Source organism: Fukomys damarensis, unplaced genomic scaffold (assembly GCF_012274545.1).
Source record: "Fukomys damarensis isolate Sample0158 unplaced genomic scaffold, DMR_v1.0_HiC HiC_scaffold_30, whole genome shotgun sequence".
NCBI classification, from domain to species: Eukaryota; Metazoa; Chordata; class Mammalia; order Rodentia; family Bathyergidae; genus Fukomys; species Fukomys damarensis.
The window spans coordinates 69,254,962-69,278,982 of record NW_022900942.1 but is presented as its reverse complement, the minus strand read 5'-3'; the positions used below and the strand labels follow the sequence as shown (position 1 = coordinate 69,278,982).

Genomic DNA, 24,021 nt, shown 5'->3' with positions numbered 1-24,021 from the left:
GTCAAAAGAAAAATTTCAAAAATTAATGGTGTTAAAAATGTGCATTTCCATTTATTGAGATAGAAACAATATGGTCACAAGCTTTAAATTTTTCCAGCAGAGATGTTCTTACTGAACAGTGAACTTACCATAAAGAGCTCCTCAGGGGACTTATTTCCATCAAGTTCAATGAGATACTGGGGATTATGTTCAGCCATTACTTTCTGCAGACAACAGAAAAAAAACTTTATATACTAGGATTAGCTGGACATGGTGCTGCACACTTGTAAGTCCAGCACTTGTGTGGCTGAGACAGGAGGATTGTTGTGAGTTTGGGGCCGGCTCATAGTACACGTTAGTTTTGCAATTATTGAGTAATAACACATTTTTAAAACTAAAAAAAGAGAAATTGTTGAATGTAATCAACCAAATATTTTAACCTACCTGTCAAAGAACAGAGGAACACTCAAAAATTATCCTGTATCTATACAGCGTAGTTTTATAAGACCATTAAATTATATTACCAGTGACCTTGCAAAAGTATAGGTGAAAGTTAACAATAATGTTAAGTGAAAAAGTAAGATACAAAGTTATATACACATTATGATCTCAAATAGGCAAAAATTATTTAATGTTCTTAACTACATAATGCTCTTCGATAATTACAAAAGTAACTTACACTAAGAGCAACCAGTGAGGGAGTGAGACAAGCACACAGAAGCAGTGAACGGTACCCTCCTGGCCCGTCACACCCTCACCAAATGTTTCTTCTCTCTCTTCTCGTTGACACAAACACTGCACACACACACACAAATGCTCAGTAACACTGAGTAAACATCTTTTTACTATATTCCAGTACTCTGAATATACAGGCTAGATTTAGCTTTAAAGTTAAAGGCATTGCCCATTGATTTTCCAAAAGGCTGTAGCAATACAAGGCTCTTAGCAGCAGTATTTGAGGATGCTGGTTTCTTCCTGCCACCACTGGCTATTTCAGCTTTGATAAGTCTGCCAAACTAAGTTTAAAAATGTGATTGGTTTTTTTACATTTTATTTCCCCGTCAAGGTACAGCATTCAGATATCCATCTGTGGTAGATTAACCAATGGTCAACATGGAACACCCAGCTGGACGGAATCAGTGTGGTCAGATGTGGAAGACCCACATGAAGACTGTTGCCAACAGCATAAAAATAAAACTGGAGGGGAACACCGTGGGCTGTCAATTTTCTAGAAGTTCCTGCAGCTAGTTTTCCTGAGGCAAACTTGGCTGTTCTCACTGGGAGAGATCTCAGGCCTCACTGTCCCTGGGCATGGCTGCTGTTCTCAGCTGAGGAGCTCTGATCGTCCCTGCGTCACTTTCTGGCCCCAGTATAATCCCTCAGCCTGGGGGCTCCAATCCTTCACCCCATCAGTGCAGGTTTTCTGGCTCCCACCACCGACCTCCGGGCTTTCTGGGTGCAGATCCTTAGACTCATGAGGGACATTGTCTTGGACTCTAGGCCTTTAGCTGGACTTATGCAGGACACTGCTGTGGGATCCAGGTCCTCAGCAGGATTCTTTGGGTCTCTAGTGTACGGCTAATCTCTTGCACTCCTCTACATTTGACTTTTTGGGTGACTATTATAAAACAATCCTATAAATTATGTGTCCTGTATTAAATCTATTCCCTTGTAAACCCTGGCCACACCACCATCCTTGTTAACTGCCTAATCATACCCTTTGTGCATTTTCCTATTAGATTGTTTCTTTTCTCTAATAATCATGGAAATTCCACAACCCTTATCTGTCATGTGGACTGCAAATATTTTCTTTCTATAATTTATCTTTTGACTTTTTTATGACATCTTCCACAGTATAAAATATTTTAATTATCAAATATATCTTTTCATTGTTTCTAGATTTCCTTTCTTGTTTCGATTCTCTTAATTTCAAGATTATATTAGGGTCTAGGGACATATAGCTCAGTGGTGAAGTAGTTGTCTAGCATGTGTGAAGTCCTGGGTTTGATCCCCAGCACTGCAAAAAAAAAAAATACATCAATATTCTTCTAAATTTTCTTTTATTTGTTTTTAACATTAATATTTAAAATCAAATGGATCTTATTTTTGTACATCAACTATGTTAAATTCTGAGTCTTGTATTCCCAGGAAATAGAGATGGCCAAGAAACAATCCCCACTTTCATCCTATTATTAGATAGATGAGCTAGGTAGAAAGAGTATAGGCAGTCAGATAGGGCAGGGTCCTCAAGAGGGTTAAGACAAAGGAGAAACATACCACATCTGCACCGGAGACACACTGGCTAAATTCGGGTCTCAAGATAAAGAAAAGACAGGACTTCCAGGCCTGGATACTTCCTCATAGAACAAACCCTGGACCTAATGAAGTCTAGATAGACATCAGCCACCCTGGTGGTGACCGAGACCTCTGATCCACCACTTCCTAGGAGGGTCTTTGTTCTTTCCATTCACACTTCTTATATGACTGTTTCCCAGTTGGACACCATTACCTAAGTGACGACTTGTAACCTTATCGGGTGTTCATGCTGTGGCCCACCCTGCACCCAGGTGGGTTTCGTCCTATAAAACTCCTCTGTAAAGTGGGGTCCCCAGGCTACCCACTGGGGCGCTCCCGCTGCCCCTCAGGAGCTGTCCTATCAACAAATATCTTCCTACTCTTAACCTTTGTTGTTCCTAGGGCTCATTCTTCGACTTCTAAAGAACAAAAGCTCAGCATATCACACAGTTAACAGGTTAGGAGATATAATATTTCATCTCTGGAATTATTTCTTGTAACACTGATTTCTCATAAACTCAGACAAAAATAAAAACTGTCTCCCTCCTTCCTCATGGCTCCATGAGAGCCAAGGATACTTGTTTAACTGCTTCCATAAACCCCAGGTCCACTTCCCTCTCCTTTCGAAGTTCTTCATTAATCAATATTCTCCATATTGCAATAGTCTGCACAAAATCACTTCCTTACTCCCCCAGTGCATTTTGTTTTTCACAGTATTGTTCATGATTGGAGTTTAGCATTTGTTTTTTTCTAGATGGACAGCAGATTATGCCAACATTACTTAACCATAAATAACCATGATCTGAACGAAGCAATATCTTAGTCTTTCCTGAAGCCAGATTAAGAGCAGATTTACTAAAATGAAGGGTGTGAACATTCCTAAGGAAATGGATACACATGGGATTCACGTGTCAGTGTGGGATTCCAAGAAAGGCAGGACGGAGACCTGGTATTGCTTACCCTGGAACACAGAGCAGGACGTATGCAAGGCGATCCTTTGACTACTGTACTCTGCAGGTGTCACTTAGGCTTAGGATCTGTCTAGATTCTTGCTTTGAATTCTTGTATTGCTGGCACTAGGGAAATTAATATTTATCTATGTTTTGATGCAGGACCTAGAAGTTCTCCACTTTTGGACTTTTTACCGACAAGCTATCAAATCATGGTCATACTAATTTATACTCCTTTTAATGGGGTAGAAAAGTGCTTTACCATATACTTGCTAGCACTGGAAATTCATATTACTTATTCATCTTTGAAAATTTGATTCTGGAAATGATATTTCATTATTTAGAAGAGCATTTCTTTATTATCAAAGAGACTAAACATGCTTCGAGAGGCTCACTGCCCTTTTGTGTTTCCTTTGTGTCAATGTTCTGCTCAAATTTGTGGCTCACTCATATCAGGGGGGTATAACTTTTGAGTTTTAAATTATTTACATAACCTTTTTATATACCAAACTTTAAAATTTTTCAACAGAGTTTTAATTTAAGTTTTGATCTGTGTATTTATTTTTCAGAAGTTTTACACTTAGTGAAATGGAGCTTTTCCCATCATGGTCCCCTCATTTGTCCTGCTGATCTCTGTTAGGTGTGTACGACGTCCACACTCTGGACATGGCCCTGGGAAGGGCAATGCCAGATGCAGGACCTGGACACTGTCCTTGAAGAGACCACCTCTGCTTTTTCACCCATGAGTATCATTTTCTAATGCTCTGAATCTGATTCCACTTGTGCTTTATTTCTCATTCAGGGCCAGCCACTTAACCAGTACTCAGGATAGGAAGAACTGAGAGTCATTTAATTAACTTTTAAGAAGCTACATGAAAAGGCCAATAATAGAAGAGGTAGGGAAGAATAAAAGCCATGTCTAAGAAAATGATTAACTGGAGGGGGATAGATGAGAATGAAAACCACATACTCAACTTGTTTTTAAAAATAAAGAGGTGTGACAAATTCTTAGCTTCTCTATCAGGTAAGAAAAGACAATCCTAGGACTGTTTGTCTTTATAGTTGTGTTGCTTAGCATAATGTCTTCTCAAATATCCAAGTTCAATAAATATTTGTTGACTAAATCTCCAATACAAGTGATATTTGGTAGTCTTACTGGACCCCTGGAATGTTACTGGAAACCTCTGCCATAGGCTCCAGTGTCCTGCCAATGTACAACACCGGCCTGAGGAAAAAAAACCTAAAGGACAGAACTGAGAGGAACAGAAAGTGGGGTGCCAGGATGATCGATTCCAGTGCAACCAACCTACGACACTGGCTAGTCCAAGCCACTTATTTTTATTGGTAATCAATCGGGGTAAAGGTGAGTTATGTATAAGAATAGCACTATGTGTAAAGATGAGAGTCTATGCAGTTTCTATGAAAATTTATGTAAGTAAGGCTCATGAAGGGCAAAACAAAACATTCTTGACTTTGGAACAGAATAGACAAAATATATGGTCGTAATTAGAACATTGTTCTTCTAGTAAGAAGGTTTTAGTTGTGGGAACAGAATTTGAGTGCAGCCTCAGCACATAGGCTTCGGCCGACTCACCTCTATAAACAAGCCAGTTGCAGGGTTAACTCATTAAAGCCTGCACTGCTTACAGCCTGCTTTGGGCATAATCAATATTGCCGTCCCCTGCACAGTTGTCCTTGGATTTTGAACACATAAAACATGTTTCTCACATAACTGCAAACTCAATAATCGCATTTTCAAGATGCTACTTTAATTAAAACTTTCTATTATATTATATAATGGTCTTAGGTTTACATGTAGCCAACTTTGTATGAGGTGACCATAGACACCAATTTTTTAGTTTGCAATTTAAACAAAATAATAATTCCCTTTAGAACAAAAAGTGCAGGCTGTCATAACCTTCCATGATAGCCCACAGTTTCCCACACTTCACTTCTACTTTCTCAAATCAACTTTGCCACTGCTGTGTTGTTGTTGTTGTTGTTGTTGTCGTTGTTCATTTTGTTCACTTCTCAAGATAAGAAAAACCTGGAATCCAACTCCTGAAGGAGAGGCAAGCAACTCCAAACCTGGCATTGTTTAGTTGGTGAACCACCTTTCAGGAGCAGGCTGTCTGGTAACAGTGCCTCTTCCTGAGAGCCCGCCCTTGTGCTGTAGGATGTACTTCTTTTCCTACTTTTACTTGGCCCAAACTCATTCTGCAGAGCCGGTTTCTTTTCCTACCTCTAATAAAACTTTGCTATCATGTTTTTAAGGGGGGGCATCTTAGGTATGCAGTTGTTTTATAAATCCATAAATTATGGATTAGTTTATACAAAATAGTCTCTTAATATGAATTTTCTAGCCCCTATCCATATATAAGTTCCTCTAGTGACTTTTGAAAAAACATGCAGTTCATCTGTCACTTTTCAGCAACAGAGTTGCTTTGTAAGAATATGGTTACAACCATACCTTTTGGGGTGGAAGCATTTTCCTAACAGCTTTCTATCAAGTTAAAGAGGAGAATCAAAAGAGAGACAAAGGTGTGAGAGTTATTTTACCAGAGCCAAATGTTACATTTAATATACCCATTTTAACAACCTATCTGGTGCTTACTTCTAAAGCAGGAAGAGCTGTTTCCTTATAAAGTTTAATAATGCTCTGAACATTTTCCAAATAATCCTCAGGCCTCTGAACCAGATGTTGAAGACTTTCAGCCACCATCTGCATTTCAGCAATATATGCCTAAATGGAAAAGAAGAGATTTTTAACTATCATCATGGTAACGATTATCCCGCTTATTAGCCACATCCATCCTTCCTGTGCCTAGATACGATTTTAGGAGGGAAAGCAGAAGAAATGGAAAAGCAAGATTAGTCTTATGATTTTACTGAAGACAGACTCAACACTCTTTAAGGGCCTTTAATAGATGAAACAAAGCTTTAAATTGCCTTGGATGCTAATTTCTTTTCTGCTCCCCAATAAGTAGGGAAGAGTAGGGGAAGAATTCAGATTTTTGAAGATAAAATGGAGAAACTGGAGTTTTTCTGAATATCTGAGCATGTCGTCCTTCCTTCCTTCCTTCAATATTTACTGAGTGCCAACTATTCAAGCACTGTTCTGGGAGTTTGAGATACAACAATAAACAAAGTCATTTAATACTCTGGGCTCATAGAGCTCATACCACAGTTGGGAAAGGCAGCATAAACAAAAATACAAATAAATATATAACATATCGCATGGTGGCAAGTAACTAGGAAGAAAAATAAAACCAAGAGTAATGGGGAAAGGTGTTATTTTATGTCAGGTGGTCATGAAATGGCTCTCTAAAGGAGTGAAATTTAGGCTTAACCAAGAAGAAAGGCACAAAGCCAATCAGGCAGAGAGTATAGTACAATGGCGCCTCGGTTCACGAACTGAACTCCTTCCATGGTTCTGGTCACAGAATTCATTCCACAATTCTGGTCACAACTATATTTGGAATTGTTCATGAACCTAGTTACCACTGTACCTGTAAAAGTTTTCAGCCCAAGGCCTGGCACATGGCAAGAGTGCTATATCATATTTAATAGCAAATCATACTTTCCAGTTTTTAATCAGTGCATACATATACATAGTTTACACAATTTGAAGCCCATTATATAAGCCATTTTATAACCTGTTTTATTTTGTTTTGAGTCAGGGTCTCACCATGAAGTTGAGACTGACCTGGAACTCACTATGTAGACCAGGCTGGTCTCAGACTCGCAGTGATCCTCCTGCCTCAGCCTCCCGAGTGCTGGGATTACAGGCGTGCAGCATCACACCTGGCTATAACCTGTTTTAAATATTATTTTAATGGACAACTGGTCTTTCCCTTGGATATACAATTATTTAATCATAGCTGGACAAGAATGTTTCAAGATTTTAAAATTATAAATAATGTCATAATGAACAACCTTGTATATAAATCTGTAAATGCTAACAGCTTCCCCAGAATAGTTCCTAAAATTAGAATTATTGGACCAAAGTTAATACATTTCAAGGTGACTCAAAATTTTCCCAAAAAGTGCTACCATCTCTCTCCAGTAGAGGGCACTGTGAACACGACTGAACTCACCACATAACCTTGCTAGGCACCTGTTATCTGGCCAGCACTGTGATAGGCATAGAGACACACTCAGAAAAAGCAAGTGAGAATATAACATAACTTTAGAAGATAACCCTAACCTCACCCTAAAGTGTCGTGGGCAAAATAGAGCAAGATAAGGGCTTAGACTTCCACTGTCCGGCATGGTAGCTATTGGCCACATGTACCTATTTAGCACTATTGGGCAAATGCAAACCAAAATGTGTTCTAAGTGAGAAATGCACACTAGATTTCTAAAATCTCGTATGAACACAAAATGTATCATTCTTAATGTTGTTATACTGATTATGTTCAATATAATTTGGGATATCTTGAATTAAATAAAATATATTACTACTTTCCCTTGTTTCTTTTACTTCAGAAAGCACAGCTCCTAGGAGGCCTAGAATCACACATGGCTACATTATATTTCTAATGCAAGGTGCTGGCTGAATAGCATCTGAGCATGTGACAAAGAGGGACAAGGGGGAGGAGAAGGAGCCGGGTGAGGAAGACCCGGAGAACTGCGCTGCAGGCAGAAGGCAGAAGAAACACCAAGTACAAGGGCTGGGGATGGAAGGAGCACAGGACAACTGCAGAAGAACTGGAAAGCTAACGTGGCTGCAGCATAGTGAGAAACAGGAAGAAGTCAGGGGCTGAGCCATGGCCTTAGGAGACCTCTGAAGGTATTTGGGTTCTAACCTAAAGGGAATGGAAAGTTATTGGGGAATGCAATTTTTACACTTGATCTCAGCCAAAAGGCCAAGGAGCAATGAGGATATGTAAATTTTAATGGGTCTGGCTTCTATAAAGAATGGAATGGAGTGGAGGAGAGTACAAACCACGAGAAAATTGACAAGGCCATTGCAGCCTCTCAGGGAGACTGTTCACACTGGCACACACCTCGGGATGAAGACACTTCATGCAATTACTGGGCGCTGAGATGAGAGGGCAGCAGGCTGACTCACCTATCTTCTGGACGTGGCTATGTCGGGCAAAAAGGCTCTCGAGGTTGAATCTAGGCCAAGTATATAAGGTGGCTGGCCTAGATTATATGTGAAACGTTTTGGATTCACCGTCTACAACTTTTATTATAAGATCCTGATTTTTGGCTTCTCAGTGAAAATCAGAATACCTAGGGAAAGTGGCCTGGCATTCCTATGTGGTAACGGCTGTGTGGGCCACACTTGATTGGAAGTTGGGCCCTTTCCTGTCCAGTGAAGCTTTTTGCAGTAATGGAAACATCTGTATCTATGCTGTTCAGTTAGGAAGATACAGGCATATTTGACCAGTAAGCATCTGAAATGTAGCTAGGACTATTAAGGAACTACATTTCACAGTCTAAGGAATAACAGAAATTGTCAATAATAGGCAGATTTCACATCCCACCTCCACGGGCCAAAGCCAGCCTGTCACCTGTCAACAAATTTCTTACTATCAAACTTTCTTTTTTAAATCACAGGGGAGCCATTCCTTGCCTTGTTGCTTTATGTTTACCAGTATTTACTTTAGGGTTGTTGTAACAACATGTATACGTGAAATTAGTCTACAGATTTCATGTGCTCTTTGTCAGAATTTGGAATCAGGGTTGTGTTAGCGTCATACGCTTGGGCTACTTTGCTCTCCAGGCCACCATTTGCCTTTTACTACTTTGACTGCTTAAGCTAGAAGGGTGCTTCACACACACAGGTGACAAGTAACAGTTGTAGACTGGAGATCAGAATGTAAAGGGACTGCACAGTCACAGGACGTTAAACTTGAGCTTGAGGCTATGATCTAATAATTCTTGAAAAACATGAAACATTTTGTTTCTGCCCTCCACTCAATAAAAATTTGAAGAAAATGTAATTTTCACTAATATCTGCTACTTTCCTTGACTTATACTATCTTTTATTTTATTTATAGCAAAATTTAAGAATATAGTATACGGTAATGACGTATTGGGAAATTACCTCTTCTTCTTGCTCTTCTTCCTCTTCTCCCTCCAATTCAATATTCCCTTCTTTCTGGGCATCTTTCTTCTTCTTCCTACGACTCTCAATGACTTCAGGATCCCACTGATCTCTAGTGTATACGTACCCTGTGGTCCTGTGCTGTCTTTGCCCAGATACTCTTTGGCATAAATCATAGTCAGGGCACTACAGGAAAACATTATTAAACCACCAAAAATATTCTGACTATGCTTTTAGTATACTACTAAGACATTATAAAATTCATAAATCGAAACTTTCTTTAAAATTTGAGCAAATACAACATGCCCACCAAAACCAAGATTTATGTTATGCCAACATTTTCATTTGTCCATAATTACTAAATATAAAAAAGCATCAGAAGTTTTAAGTTGAAGAGGATTAGAAGAAAAATAGAGGAGAAAAATAGAAAATATGATCACTTTACTGCAAAGGTTCACAGGATCCTATCAGATCAGCTGAAAAGGCTATAAATGGAACAAATGGGGAAATATCCACATGCTTACAACAAAAACATTAATACTATTCATTCACAATATCTACTATCACAGCGTTATGGGAAAAGGATTTTACAAAATGCCATTCGTGAGTGGGAGCTGAAAGATTATTTATTCTAGACTAAACTTTCAATTTTGTAACTGAGAACAAGTCCCGTATGGGAAACAAAAGCCAAAATCAAAGTAATTTTTTCTGTTTCAAAGTGCTTTCATGTGCGCAATTTTACTAAATTCTCAGATTAACATTTTGAAATAAGTAAACCAGTGTAATTATTAAAGCTACTTGGCAAATCAGAGAAATACAGGCAGGGTATGAGACTGATCGCAGACCACAGTATCACCTGGAGGCCTCTGACCTACAGTGAGTGCTTTATTAATAGTAATGGTGGTTTGGGGCTGTAAATCCAGCTCTGAATGTTTTCTAAGATAAAAATTAAATATGGATGAGCTATACATATTGTTGCATGCATACAATCCCAGCACTTGAGGAGGGTGAGGCAGGAGAATCCCAAATTTAAGCCCAGACTGGGCATTTTAGAGACACAGAGAAAACACAGTCACAAAATTTTCAAAAGGCTGGGAAAATAGCTCAGTGGGAAGGCTCTGGGTTCAATCCCCAGTACCACCAAAAGGAAATAAATACGTGGATGATATTCTACGGCAATGATTCTCAAACATAGGATGTGGCTGTACTCGACTCATCTGGATAGCCTGCTAAATAGAGATTTCTACTCCCCCTGGTAATTTGCTAAGATTGAGGAGAGATTGTGGTACTTCAAAAAAACATCTTCAGTGATTCTGGTGCTGACCATACTTTGAGAACAAAAAGAAGCCAAGAATATGGTCTCATCTTATTTGATAAACTTTTCAGAAGTCACCAGGCATTACAGAGTGAGCTGGCTGATGTTTCTGTAAGGCATCATTTCTACCTTGCAGGGGTCACAGCTCACTTAGTTGCAGGCCCAGATGGATTCTGTCAATTGATGGTGTCAACGAGAGATATAATTGGGAAGACTAGCCTAGGTCAAGGCTAGGGCTTCGCTGTCCAATATGGCAGCCCTTAGTCACACTGGCTAGTTTGATTTAAATGAATTAGAATTATTTCCTTCTTAGTTTTATTTTAGGATTCCCTATTTTTAATGTTCATACAGAGATTTCCTTAACTGAAATACCGAATAGTTTCTCTGGTGTGAAAAACTATAATAATACACAAGATCCTAATGAGATAATTAATAATGTGAAATAGGAAGTAAAGGGCTAAAGGAGTAGGGAAAGTGGGAAGGGTGGGGGAAAGGTAATAAGGAAGAGGAAAAAAATATGAGAAACTGAAAAGATGGAAATAAAGTGTTTGTAAGTGGGGAGTGGAAGAGGGGGTGAAGGGAGGGCAAGGACAAGGGGAAAAAATGAGAATCAAGACCTGTCATATAAAGGTACAGGATCCCAATAATGAATGTAACTGTACTGTATCCCTAAAATGTACCAATGAATGCAATAAAAAGAAAAAAATTATGTAAGCAAGCCTAGGAAGAAAATGGACAATTGTAACACAGGGAGGTGAATAACATGTGAGTAGAACACATGAATGGACATCAAAGAAGTACGGTATTTAACTCTCTCGGGCGAGCAAGGAATAGGGGCTGAGTGGGGGCTCTGATGAGAGGGAGCTGAGCTGACTTTCCTAGGACGCCTAAGATCACTGCTGTGGAGCAGGAGGAGGTGTTTTCTGTGGAAGGAGCCACACGTGCACAAAAAGTATAAACTCTCTGATACAAATTGCTATTTTGATTAGTACTTAAAATTTTTGAGAACATTCTTTGAATTTAAGAACTATCAAAGAGGAAAATTTGCTATACTAGAAAGACAATATCTTTACCTTAATATTGATTATAATATCAGGATTCAAATTTATATTTTTAATGAATTCTATTTGCTGCAAAGTAGTCATGGCATCCCGTGAAAGTGATGGTATCTCAGTGACAATGTAACCTGTTGAGTAAAACCGAATTTAAAAATTTATGAATTATCAATACATGAAAGCATGGGTTTATTACTTTATAAAACATCATCTAGTTTTTATTGAACATTAATACAGGTCATAAATTTTGCCTGTATGATTTTTAAATTAATAAGTTACAGTAATTACCACATGACAGATAACTATGAATAATGATTTTCTGACTTGAAAGACTCATCAGGGAAGACACCTTCTAGGACATCTCTAAGAAATTCCAAGTCAGTTTCATTTTAGACAGATGAGGTACACAGGGAAGGAAATTTCCAAGCTAGCAATTCCTTAATTCGTGTTATAAGTACTCATATGATGAATGGTAAAGGTTTATTACAAGACTTATTTTCTTTCTAAATTAGTATTTTATGATGTAAAAGCACATATGCATAGTAAGAAAATACCCACACACTCTTCACATCGTTTAATAAACAGAACAGAATATGATTTAGTACAGTGCTTAGTACATTGTATTCTCAAGCAGAAGCCTGAATTTCCTCTTTGAAATTCACTGTGTTTACCATCATTGCATTAATTTCATTAATATATTTCTTTAATTATGTCACTTTCTTGAGAAACTTTTATTAATAAAGGCTCAGCTCCTTCAATGGGAATGAAAGGCCTTCAACCTATTTTTCTGCCATTTTTATAGAACATTTTGGGTAGAAGGAATGACAGACTACACTTCAGCCTTAGATATTTGGCAAAATATTACAAAAAGAAAATGAACTGAGCCTGTCACTTCAAGAACAACAGCTGATACACTTTTTGCCAATCAGAGTCAAGTGAAAATTTGAATTTTGGAAAACTTGAATGCACTGCCATGAACTTGACTTCCTAATTCTTAAAGTTTTTTCTTAAGAATTAGCTTCCCGGGCCAGATATTTAGCTCAGTAGTGCCACTGCCTGCCTTGCAAGCACAATATCCCAAGTTGGATCCCTGGTACCAAAAAAAAAAAAAAAAAAAAAAAAATTAGCTTCCTAATTCTTAAAGTTTTTCTTGTTAGGATTGGTGATGATATTAACAAGTATAAATTTTGTTATTGCATAATGAATATTATAAATGGAAGATATGCATAATGCAGTTAACAAGTATTTTCTAAATGACCAACACAGTGTGTCAAAAAAATCATGCATAGGAAAGAGTCATTTCAAGCACAAGATAGCCAATGGATTTTCTTTTAACACAGTTTGAAAACTTCACTGATATGATTTCAGATGGCACAATGCAACCAATCTTAAAAAAAACCTTCCACTTACTGAGTTGTGATGTAGGATTAAGAATATTCACAGTTATTCCAAGGTCTATAAAAACACTCCTTTCTTCTCTAGCTACATATCTAAGCGAACCTGGATTTTCTTCATGTACTTCAATGAAGGTAATATGGTTACAGGAGGAGGTGTAGGATTTAGGTTTGTGTGACCAATTCACATGCAGAGTGGGGTCTCTGAATCCTCTGGGCCCAATTCTGGTGCTTAGCCAAGCTTAAGAGCCAATGAGCCCAGAGCCCACTTTTCCAAGCCCAGAGAAATGTGTGAGGTGGAAGCACAGACAAGGGACTCCCTATCACCACCCCACACTCCTGGACACCAAGACCGGTGCACTACCCTCCCAGGCTGAAGGTGGAGGAACGGTGGGTCCCTGCCACTTCCTACAGGGAGGCTTAGTCGGCACTTTGTAGATGGCCACTTTGTAGACTGTCACCTTAATCAACAGAAAACTGACACATACTCCAGACCTCTGTCCAGGGGATGTCAACTGGTCTTGGCACAGTGGAAAGGAGGAGGCCTTTCCCATTTCCACAATACTGAAAGGGATAGGCTACTGATTATAGATTTGAAGTGGGAGATTCAGAGTCATCAGGTAGATTTGAATCCAGCCAGCCTGGGCATGCATCAGACCTCAAGCCAGGCTGACATGGGTGGACACATCAGTGACCAATGACTTGCAAGACTTTTCACCACATGCTACATCTGGGATGGAAGTGGCCAGTCTGGGGCTGCCTGTAATAACTGAAGAAAATGAGTTTTAGCAGAATCCAGAAGTAGGAAGCAGCAAGAAGCTTTACAGGATAATGGTAATGTGATCATAGGTTTGAGTGTCCCTATCTTTAAGAGATACATACTGGTAAAGTTGCAGATGAACTAATACGACATTGATTAGCTTCAAAATGAAATAGGTTGGGGGAAGAAAGCTGATAGAGGTATGCACACAATAAGATAAGAGTTGTAATTGTTGGAATAACAGACTGTGTGTGTGTGTGTGTGTGTGTGTTTGTGATCATTATATTAATCCTCCTGGGTAATTTTGTTTAAACTCCTCTCTAAGAAGAATTTTAAAAGTTTAAAAACTGAATGGCACAACTAAGTTTCTTCTTTCATAATTTTTCTTTCTCTTTTTGCCAATTTTTATTATTTATGCCTTCTTTTTATAACCATCAAACCACTATAAATTTTTAAAGATCAGCACCTGTCTAGCAAGAGCAAGATCCTGAGTTCAATCCCCAGGAACAGAAAAAAAATTTTAAGAGGTGTATTTATTTATATACCTCGATAATTATTCCATTTCAATTACTATGCTTTTTGAGGTCCTTTGTTGACCTAATTTAGAATTCTGTGATAGTCCTTTTTGCCATTTTATTTCTCTAACCTCTTATGATCTGGGTAGTTTTTCCCAAGATCACCTTCTTTATCACTAATGAACAGACAGATAAATAGATACATATTTACATATCGACTGCATCTATTTATACTATAATGAGTTTATATTTAGATCATAAACTTACTTATAATACCTGTTATTATATAGTCCAGGTATTCTATTTAATCTACACACAATATATAGACAGGTAACTTATGTACATATTCATGCTGTATATCATCTACACATATATCTCATCTATGTGGAAGGACTTTTTCTGTCTAGAGACATAGACCACAGAGATGTCAGCTGCCTCCACATGTTGGCTTTTGCTGCTTGAGTTACTGATTTGCTTTGGCAGTCGTGGTTTTTCTTTCACTGCATTTTTGCATTTATCCTCCTATTCTTAATAGTTACAATGTACTCTGAATAATATAAAACAGCTTACTATAAATTATCTTCTTTCATGCAATGAATCTACTCCAGGAGAATGACTTTCTCCTATTCTTTTATTCTTTCCTTCTTTTGCAAGTAGAGTTTGCTCTTTTCTCTAGTCATTCTGAGCTCCAGTGGTCTTAAGAAATCCCTGATCCACTGGAGGACAGGGAGACTTCCAGGTCCAGAGTCAGAGAGCAGCACGGATGAAGAGGTGAAGCTCATCAACATCTGAAGCCATTCCAGTTCCTGCTTATGCCTTTCAAGAGAGGATAATGCAGAGAAACCAAACCACTGACAGGACTCAGAGAAAACTTGCAGGTATGTGAAAAGAAGCGAGCAATACCACAAGACTGGCCAGAGCACATATTTGATGACTCTATTGGGTAATACAATGTCAAAAAAGATGGAGTTATATCAACTTAATTTTTTTTACAAATGCAGAATCTGGACAATTTCAAAAACAAACTATATGAGCTGGTCAACTGAATATGGACACTGAGATTCCCATGCTAAGGCAAAAGGAAGAGCAATCCTAGCAGCTGTTTGTGCCCCAAACATGTATGGGAATGGACATACCAAAGTGAGAGACTTCTGAGGAGTTGAGCTTCTCCAGCAGTAACTTTGTGACAAGTTCATCTGGAATGCTGTGACCACTAATCAACATCGACTGCAACTGATGAGAAGCACAGATGTCATACATTACTGTATAATACTCCTGTGATTCAGAGCTGTTTTGGTAAAAATCACAACTTTGAAATTTAGATTTACCATATTTCCTGATTCCGTACCAGAGGCAATCTGTTCTTCTAAAACTGGTAAAGCTAAAACATGAATCCACAATATTAGCATAAGCTGATATCAGGACTGTAAAATATGAAAGCACATTTGAGAGTCTTGTAGCAAAGATGAATATTTATGCATCACTCGAGAATTTACAAAGGATATTTCAAACTGTCATTTAAGCCTAGCCAAAGTTGGGGCAGCAGAAGTAGTCCACAGAGAATCTGTGTCTGCTGCTGATTAGCTGAGAAAATGTGGGGGAGGTAACCCCCAATCACCCCTGCACCTTCGTATGGGGTGCCCTGTGCAGTAGAGCAGAGCATGTGAGGATCAAATCAGGGGCGTACATGACAGTGATCTGCACTGTAGTGTACCACACGAAAGAACTGTATACACTACTGGTGTTACCAGTCCAGATCCTTCTGTAACCATTTAAGTATGTTCAGGTCCCATTAATCTTGTTCAGATTGCATAAAAGAAAACTGCAGAGGGGAGGAGGGGATGAAGGAAGGGCAGGGACAAGGGTAAAAAATGAGAACCAAGACCTGTCGTGTAAAGGTACAAGATCCCAATGATGAATGTAACTGTACTGTCTACCTAAAATGTACCAACAAACTCAATGAGGAAAAAAAAAACTGCACATCAAGAAATGTGAAAATGGATAAACATTAATTCAAAAGAGGAGTCCTGAGGCTGAAGTTCCAAGGCTTTATGTCCTCTGTTGGAAGAGACAAGTCCTCTTTGGATGGAAGGCACCTGGAGATAGCAGTGTGTGCGGGGAGGAGTCAGAAGCTTAACTACGTTACTCACCATTAAGAATCTGTGGAATCTCTGGTAGTCTAAGATTTCCTAAAAGTGAAATTTTTTTTACTGAAAGAGGAACTTTTTAATTGCTTCTCGGCCTTTTGGCTAAGATCAAGTGTTAAGAGAAAATTTTAGAGTTATCTCTGTGTCATTCTCCAAAAACTGTACTAGATCTTAATTTTATTAATGCAGAATAACCCTTTGCTAATATCCTTGTAAAGTGAGTGTAGTAATTAAAGATAAACTGCCAATTTGATATACAAATATAGATCAATGCTATTTTGCCTTTTTTTGAATAGCAGTGAGGTTAAATTCTTTTTTCTTATATTGTCTATTTTTTATATCTACTTTTATTAATTTACTATTCGTTTTTTCCTTATTTTTCTACTAGGACATAAAAAGTTCCACTGATTAAAAGAATGAACATGTATGGGTATATAAAGCCATAAGCATGTATCAACCAATTGTCCTATATCTTGCAAAAATGTAAGAAAATTTATGAGTAAAAATAAAATCTATTGTTGGAGATAATTACGTTCTGGAAAATGCTCCCAAGACTCCCTTTTCCTTCTTAACTTTCATAAAAAGACACACTCAAAATACATATATCACACATAATTCTAAATTATGAAATTAGAGAATCAAAGGGTTCAAGAATGGAGTCAGAGGACACTTCATAAACCCCTCCAAATGCTATGAACAAAACCAGAACTTAGAATAGCAAAACATGATTGGGTTGATGCCTTTATAAAAGCTAATGTCTACTGGGCTGAAAGAACAGACATCTGTTAAGGAAAATAATCACAAAGTGTTAGTTATAGAGCACAGATGATGGGTTAGTGTTAGCGGTTCATTACACAATTATTTCAATTTTGTGCACATTTGAAAGTTTTCACAATAAAATATTGGAGTAGGGCAACAAAATTTACCTTCAACACAAATACATCTCCAGGCCTGTGCTAATTTGCACGCTAATGTTGTCTTCCCGACACCCTTAAAGATAGAAATGTTGTTTAAAACCCAACAGAATAATCATTTGCTAGTGAAACAGATATACCAATTTTTAATAATTCTATTGATGGCTACTATTATATTAATGTTTTTACCACTAAAAATGAAATCTGGGTATAGTGGTGCACACATACCTGTAATCCTAGCACTCAGGAGGCTGAGGCAGGAAGATCACCGTGAGGCCAGCCTAGGTTCAAGGCCAGCCTGAACTATGTAATGAGACAGGATCTCAAAAATAAATAAAAAAATAAAAATTTGAAGAGTAGAGTGCACTCTACATATTTATAACTTCAATTTTCTCTAAAATTTGTGTATATCACACATCTTGATGTGATTTAAATCAAAACTTTTAAATTAAGAAAATAAGCCTGCATTCAGGAAACTATACCATTAATATATTGCACTCTTTTGATTATCAAATTTTATAATTTTGATTATGTCATTGTGACATGATTATACACAGATTCAATATTCTATTTCCTTTTTATAGGAAAATGGTTTTTTTAACAGACTTCCTATTAGTAAATTTCAAAAGCAAAGAATTCTTAATACACATCTTTGGAAAGTAAAGATAAAAGGTCACTTTCAAGAAGTGTCCTTTGCATCTAGTTGCTGTCAGTTTTGACTTAAAAGTGTGTTATATTTTTAAAGACACAATGAAGGTTGTAGGAAACACCTGTCCCAGGGTTCCTATAATTTAGCCACGGATGGGCTCCAGCTCTTCATCTCTGCTCTGCTGGGAAGGCTCTGACTAACCAGCTTGGTCCCAAATGATTGATGGCTAACTAGCTCAGAAGCTGAAATACCTCCAACACCCTGCCTACCAGTCCTCACTAGCACTGCCTGGACAGGCAGCCACCTTACAGCAGCCACTCCGGGTTCCTCCTTTTGCTGAAAGACTGTGCTTACTTAGGTCCACTCCCACACAAAAGGAAAGCTGAAGCATACTGCCTCTCAGTGTGTTTGGTACTCACGGGAGAGCCTCCCATTGGATCCCAGCAGAGTCTTCTCAGATCTTCTCAGATGCAGGAGCCTCACAACAAATTTTGAAGAAAGCCTCATATGTAAGGAAGTTTGAAACAACTCTGGGTTGCACACTAAAAATTATATTGCTCAGTGTTTTGATAAGCTAACTTCCTCATAATATAAAACATTCTAAGTTCCTTTTTAAATACCGTGTATAAGAAGAAAGTTATGAATTTTTTTTGTTTTGGTTTTTTTGAGACAGGGTCTCATTGTGTAGTCTAGGCTGGTCTTGAGCTCACTGTGTAGACCAGTCTGGCCTCAAGCTCACAGCGATCCTCCTGCCTCAACAAGGAGATCCCCAAATGTTGGCATTACAGGCAAGTGCCACCATGCCTGGTTGAAAGTTATGAATTTCAACCAACATTATATCAAGATTTTAAGTGACACAACGAAAATCTATCAGACACTCAAAAGGATTATCACACTATGTGGTTTTCATTCTTATAATTTTAAAAATTGAAAAAAGTATACTAAATAGTAAGTTAGAAAAGATAACTTACTGGTTTCCCAAGTACAACAAAGTGAATAGGTTTGGACAATAAAAAATTCTGTTCAGTTTCATCTTCGTTAAATATATCCACAAAGGGATGCTCTTCTGTCTTCTCTTCAGAAGTCATAATACGAAATACTACAGTGAGAAAAAGTAAAATTGTGGAAGGGCCTGATTTGGTTAGAGATGTTGCAGAGAGCTGGAATACTCCACGAATTTACTAACTCCAAAAGTTATTCCATACCACAAGAATACATGGATTTTGTCAGTAATTGCAAATAAATTAAATTCACCTATTAAAGTAATAACAGGCTCATATTCAATGGCGAAATGATATCTAACTATAGGTTATATAAAAGCTCAAACAAAATGCTTCCAAGAGACTAAATTAAGGAAAAAATCCCATGTATGTAGAAATACATATGTCAAGATGCATTATATTAAAGAACAAATTAAATATGTTATACACACATCTGTGTAAAGTTTAGAAATTTCAGAAATAGAAAAGTAACACTACATTTTGTAGATTCATACATTTTCATATTTTAGGAAGTCTTGATTGATTCCATGTAGAAAATTTTTCCAAAACAAATGTGATTTTTAATACTTTTTTACTTTGTATTACTTATAACTGTCTTTAAGAGCATTTTAAAATTATTCTAAAATTATTTTTGGAAGTCTTTTGCTATTTTGAGCTATTAAGAGGATTTCTAGGCACCGCATCCTAATTGAAAACATAAGAACTATGTTTTCAACTTATTCTGGTTTTGTTGGAGTGAATCAGAAACAAATTTGGTCAATAATTTTTTGATTTGTTTATTTCTGTACAAAGATCATGTCTTGTTTTCAAGCTCTTGTAGACTATATATTTGTACTCTTAAAATATTTACATATGTACATAGAATACATAATATAAATAGTAAAAATAACAGGATATATTTCTTGATCACAATGAAACTATGTTAAAATAATTATAAAGGCATTTTAAAGCTCCTAGATCTTGAAAATTAAAAAGGAAAGAACAGTACACTTGTAAATATTACTGCATCAAGGGAAAAATTTAAGTAGAAATTTTAAAATATTAACAAAATGATATCATTAGAATGATTAAATACTGTAATTAAAATTATATAATATTAAAATCAATTTTAGAATAGCAATACTAAAAAAAATGAGTTGCACAAAATCTTAAAATGATGAAATAAATTTAGTAAGAAACATGCATCATAAAATTCTGTTAAAAGATACTGAAGACACAAATATGTAAATAAACATGCATAATAAATTTCTGGATAGAAAGATTCAACTTTGTCAAGCTATCACTCATTTCCAAATATAACCAATTATTTTGATCGAACCTGTGTGAGTGGGTGTGTGTCCACACATGCATGGTATTGCAGACCTACCACATATACACAAAGATAAAACATGATAAAGGAGGCATTTCAAATTGGTGGATAAAGGATGGATTGTTTACGATAACTGGCCATTCATGAAGAACTCTCCATTTCTTTTTTTTTTTTTTCTTTTTTTTTTTGTCATTTCAAGAACATTATATGAAGCCAGATAATGAGAAACTTTTGGCATTGACTCTGGAGATTGATCCAAGTGCTATGTATACCACTAATTCCTTTTCTTTGTGTCACATTCAGTGGTGTGGGTGTGCCAGTTTGTTTAACCACTCATCCTTGAAGCCCTCAATGTGTTACAATCCCTGGAGGAGACAGGACATCATTAATTGACAAACTGATTACACAGGACTCTTCACTTTGCAAGGAACAAGTAAACTGTTCTTTGAGGGTGAGTTTATTTTCTCTACCTCAGTATCACATTTTGTATGTCTCACTTATTATCACAGAATCTCATGTAATATTGCCTTTGATCAAAGCACCCCTGCGTAGTAAAGCAGACATGGTGAGAAGTATGTGAACATGAGGTACACTGGTCCTACCACATCCCGCTTCACCTGGAAGCTGCTGACCTGACTATGTCAGATAGATTTTTCTAAGGTGTTAGTTTGGGATTGTGTGGGATTCAGACAGTGCAAGATGAGTTATGTACTTTGAGCCACGTGTTGAAAGTAGGAGTAGCCTCTCTTGCCATCACTCTGGGATTGACATGGGCAATTTGTGCCTCCCTTTTTCGCAACTTTATGCTTCTCAGGAGGAGTTTTGCTGGAAGTTCTATCAGAGCATGTAGTAAAGGTTTCACTGACCCTAAAACTACAATGCCAACTGGTCAATTTTGGCTCTGCATATCTGTAAGAAGTTACAGCTCTGGCAGGTGAAGATAGCTTTGCTGCTACGTCATTGGGATGGGGGATGTATATCTTGTACTCAGGAGACTCTCTGAGCTGTATCTTGAAGCATTCGTGCCCAGTGAACAGTAACTGCAACAACCACAACCTGTCAAGGACACAGTAACCAGGGGCGTATACTCCTCAAGGATCAGAGCTGGTCATCTGACTGGGAAAACAACAGACCAACAGAGGCACTGGTCAAGAGTAAGGAAGATGTAGACAGGGTAGTAGAGAAGGAAGATAATAGATGAATGGCCAATTACAGACCAATGGTTAATTACAGCAGTGGATTCTGTAGCTTATCTCACTAATCCACTTTTTTAAGTCCTTCACTTGTAGAAATTGTGACTATTACCTTAAACAGTCAGTGATGAGATGGTGTGAACCTACGCTAGGGGAAGAGTTCAAAGGGTGGAATGAAGTATGTGCTACTAATGCCCTGCCCAAATGCACGCAAGGTCTGTATATATGGCCAGTGAGACCTCCAAATGTGCCTCTCTTGTCTACCTATGTGACTTTCTTTGCCTCCTTCAAAGGGAGAGAGCTTGGAGAAATGAGCCCCAGTATTCCCTACTGAATTCAGCCCACAGAGAAATTAACTCAATCAAATTCCATTCCTCTCCCAATGCTGATTTTTGGGACTGCCTCCCATATAAACTGCTGGCCTTAAATTTTTGTCTCAGATTTGCTTCTAGGTTAAATGAAACAAGATAAAGTTCAAATGGAAGTGCTTAATTAGAGTGTAATAGCTGGAAAATAAAAATATAAAAAATAGAATTCTACAGATATCTTAAAAGATGTTCCTCTAAACAAAAGCATCCTGCAAAATTTTAACTCACATTTAGAACTGCTTTCCAATGGGCCAGAGCTAAGTATCTTTCCTAGTTAAAAGTCAACGAAAAACTGCCACAACTGCATGGCAATGTTTGTAGTTCTTAGTAAAAGAAGAAAATTATGAAAACTATGAAAGAAAATTAATGCATAATTACATTTTTAGAGATTTTGTAATTTATGAATTTTGAATTTACAACGTAACCTTTAATGCCCCATTTTGTTACATTTGCTTTATAGTTTTTAAAAGTTTTCTTACATGTCAGCACTGGAAACCCTTTAGTGATAGATTCTGAGGTTTGGAGGCGTGTCATCCTCTAGGAAACCCAGAACTTCCACCTAGTTCGGTTAGCTGCCTGCACTCTTACTTATCACACTCTTATACAAGTACATAGGTATCTAAGTATGCATGTACTTACGTTCTGCTACTTCAGAATTCAAGTATTAAAGTGTTGTCGCTCCAGTACATCTTATACTTTTGTACTAGTATATAAGTACAAGTATTTTTAAATATTCTTGTGTAAGTATGTATTTCTGGAATAAATATATTCGCCGTTGAAAGGTTTTACAAAGTAGATTAGAAGTTTGGTCTTTCGGAAAAGAGGTCCCAGCCAACAAAGTGGGGTTCCTCGGAAACGGCAACCGAAAGTAACCAGACCACGGAAGACGACGCGGCTGCGGGGGAGAGGTCACCTACCTGGCCGCTGCGACCCCAGCCTAGAGTAGCCTCCTCCCGAGAGCCCGGGGCGGTCTCCAGGGCAACGAGCGGACGCGCCGCGCGTTAGGGGCGGGCCTGTATGTAGGGCGTTTATTCCAGTTCACAGAGAGAGTGCACGGATTGACATTCACGTCTACGCCCAACGAACGGAGAAATCTGTGTGAACCCGAGCAAATCCACAAATGATCCTTCTCAGACAAAATGTGACAAACGCCAAAATTTCCGCCTTTACCCGATTTTTAAAAATCTTTTCGTGTTTTGAGACGGGCTCAAGCCTGCAAGTTAAGAGAAAAGTGTTTTAAAAGAAGCAACCCAATGCTAAGCACGAATTTGGCGAGGGTGCCTGGTGCCCGTACTAAAGATGGCGCTCTCTGCTTCCGGCCTCAGCAGTGCGCAGGTGTAGGAAATTTCTGCACAGCCTCTCTGTGCTAGTCCGGCCCCGGCAGACGTTGGACGGTATCTCTAGGGCTTTAGTTCTTGTCTGTGTCCTGGCCTGGGGACCCGCGGTGTCTTTTCATGGCTGACATCTCTGGTCCGCATGCTCACGGCCACTGCCCTGTGGTCACCTCGATCCAGAGTTGGTTCCGGAGGGACCCGAGCTCGAGCCCCGGCGGCGGGAGGGCGCGACCGCAGGCGAAGCAGCGCGGTTTCTCGGGCAGGGTCCCTCAGTCTCTGCGCCCAGGTGCCCGCGACCCCCTGCAAGGTTCTTTTCAGCTTTCAGAAAGTCTATTCAAATACTAAAATTCACTGGTTAGAGGACGGTATGAGAAAAATTGACCTAAGACTTGCAGCTTTTCTGTTTTCCAGGTCCCTAGTTTACTATTATTGGGATTGATGTTGATTGAGTGCTTTTATTGCTGAATGTTTTCGGTTCTATTTTTTCTTATTCAAATGGAAAAAAAACGTATTTTATCTGCGAATTTTCTTCTTGATAGTACTGTTTTTAACTTGACTTCGCAACGTTTAATTGAAAATTTAATTACTTCAAATGGTCATGTAAATAGCGAATAAGTGGATCGATTATTATGAAGGTACTTGTTCCCTCGTTTAGGGAAGAGCTTTATAGAACTTCATATTTTGTCATTTCTTTGATCAGAGAGAAAACTTGATACACCATAGCTTTTCTATATTAGGATACCACAGTGCTATTAAAATCTGTATTTAAGATTACCCACTGCCTG

The 24,021-nt window shown here is 38.1% G+C and overlaps 1 protein-coding gene across 6 annotated transcripts in view; it reads right to left on the bottom strand.

The window, feature by feature from the left end:
- Ak9 (adenylate kinase 9) overlaps positions 1 to 23,528 on the bottom strand; it is a 115,702-nt gene extending 92,174 nt beyond the window's left edge. For 2 of the 6 annotated variants that reach the window (XM_033757527.1, XM_033757529.1), the window contains exons 1-10: positions 22,820 to 23,528; positions 19,003 to 19,130; positions 17,395 to 17,458; positions 16,472 to 16,510; positions 15,650 to 15,702; positions 15,458 to 15,554; positions 11,671 to 11,783; positions 9,283 to 9,468; positions 5,839 to 5,967; positions 129 to 203 (exon numbers count right to left, since the gene is read on the bottom strand). In XM_033757527.1, the coding sequence (XP_033613418.1) occupies positions 129 to 203; positions 5,839 to 5,967; positions 9,283 to 9,468; positions 11,671 to 11,783; positions 15,458 to 15,554; positions 15,650 to 15,702; positions 16,472 to 16,510; positions 17,395 to 17,458; positions 19,003 to 19,119 (873 nt within the window). In that variant the 5' untranslated portion in view covers positions 19,120 to 19,130; positions 22,820 to 23,528. Of the gene's footprint in view, positions 1 to 128; positions 204 to 5,838; positions 5,968 to 9,282; positions 9,469 to 11,670; positions 11,784 to 14,891; positions 15,115 to 15,457; positions 15,555 to 15,649; positions 15,703 to 16,471; positions 16,511 to 17,394; positions 17,459 to 19,002; positions 19,131 to 22,541; positions 22,788 to 22,819 lie in introns of those variants that run through there. The other 4 variants (XM_010638976.2, XM_010638977.1, XM_033757528.1 and 1 more) reach the window with 4 other exon arrangements.
- Positions 23,529 to 24,021: the final 493 nt, after the last annotated feature.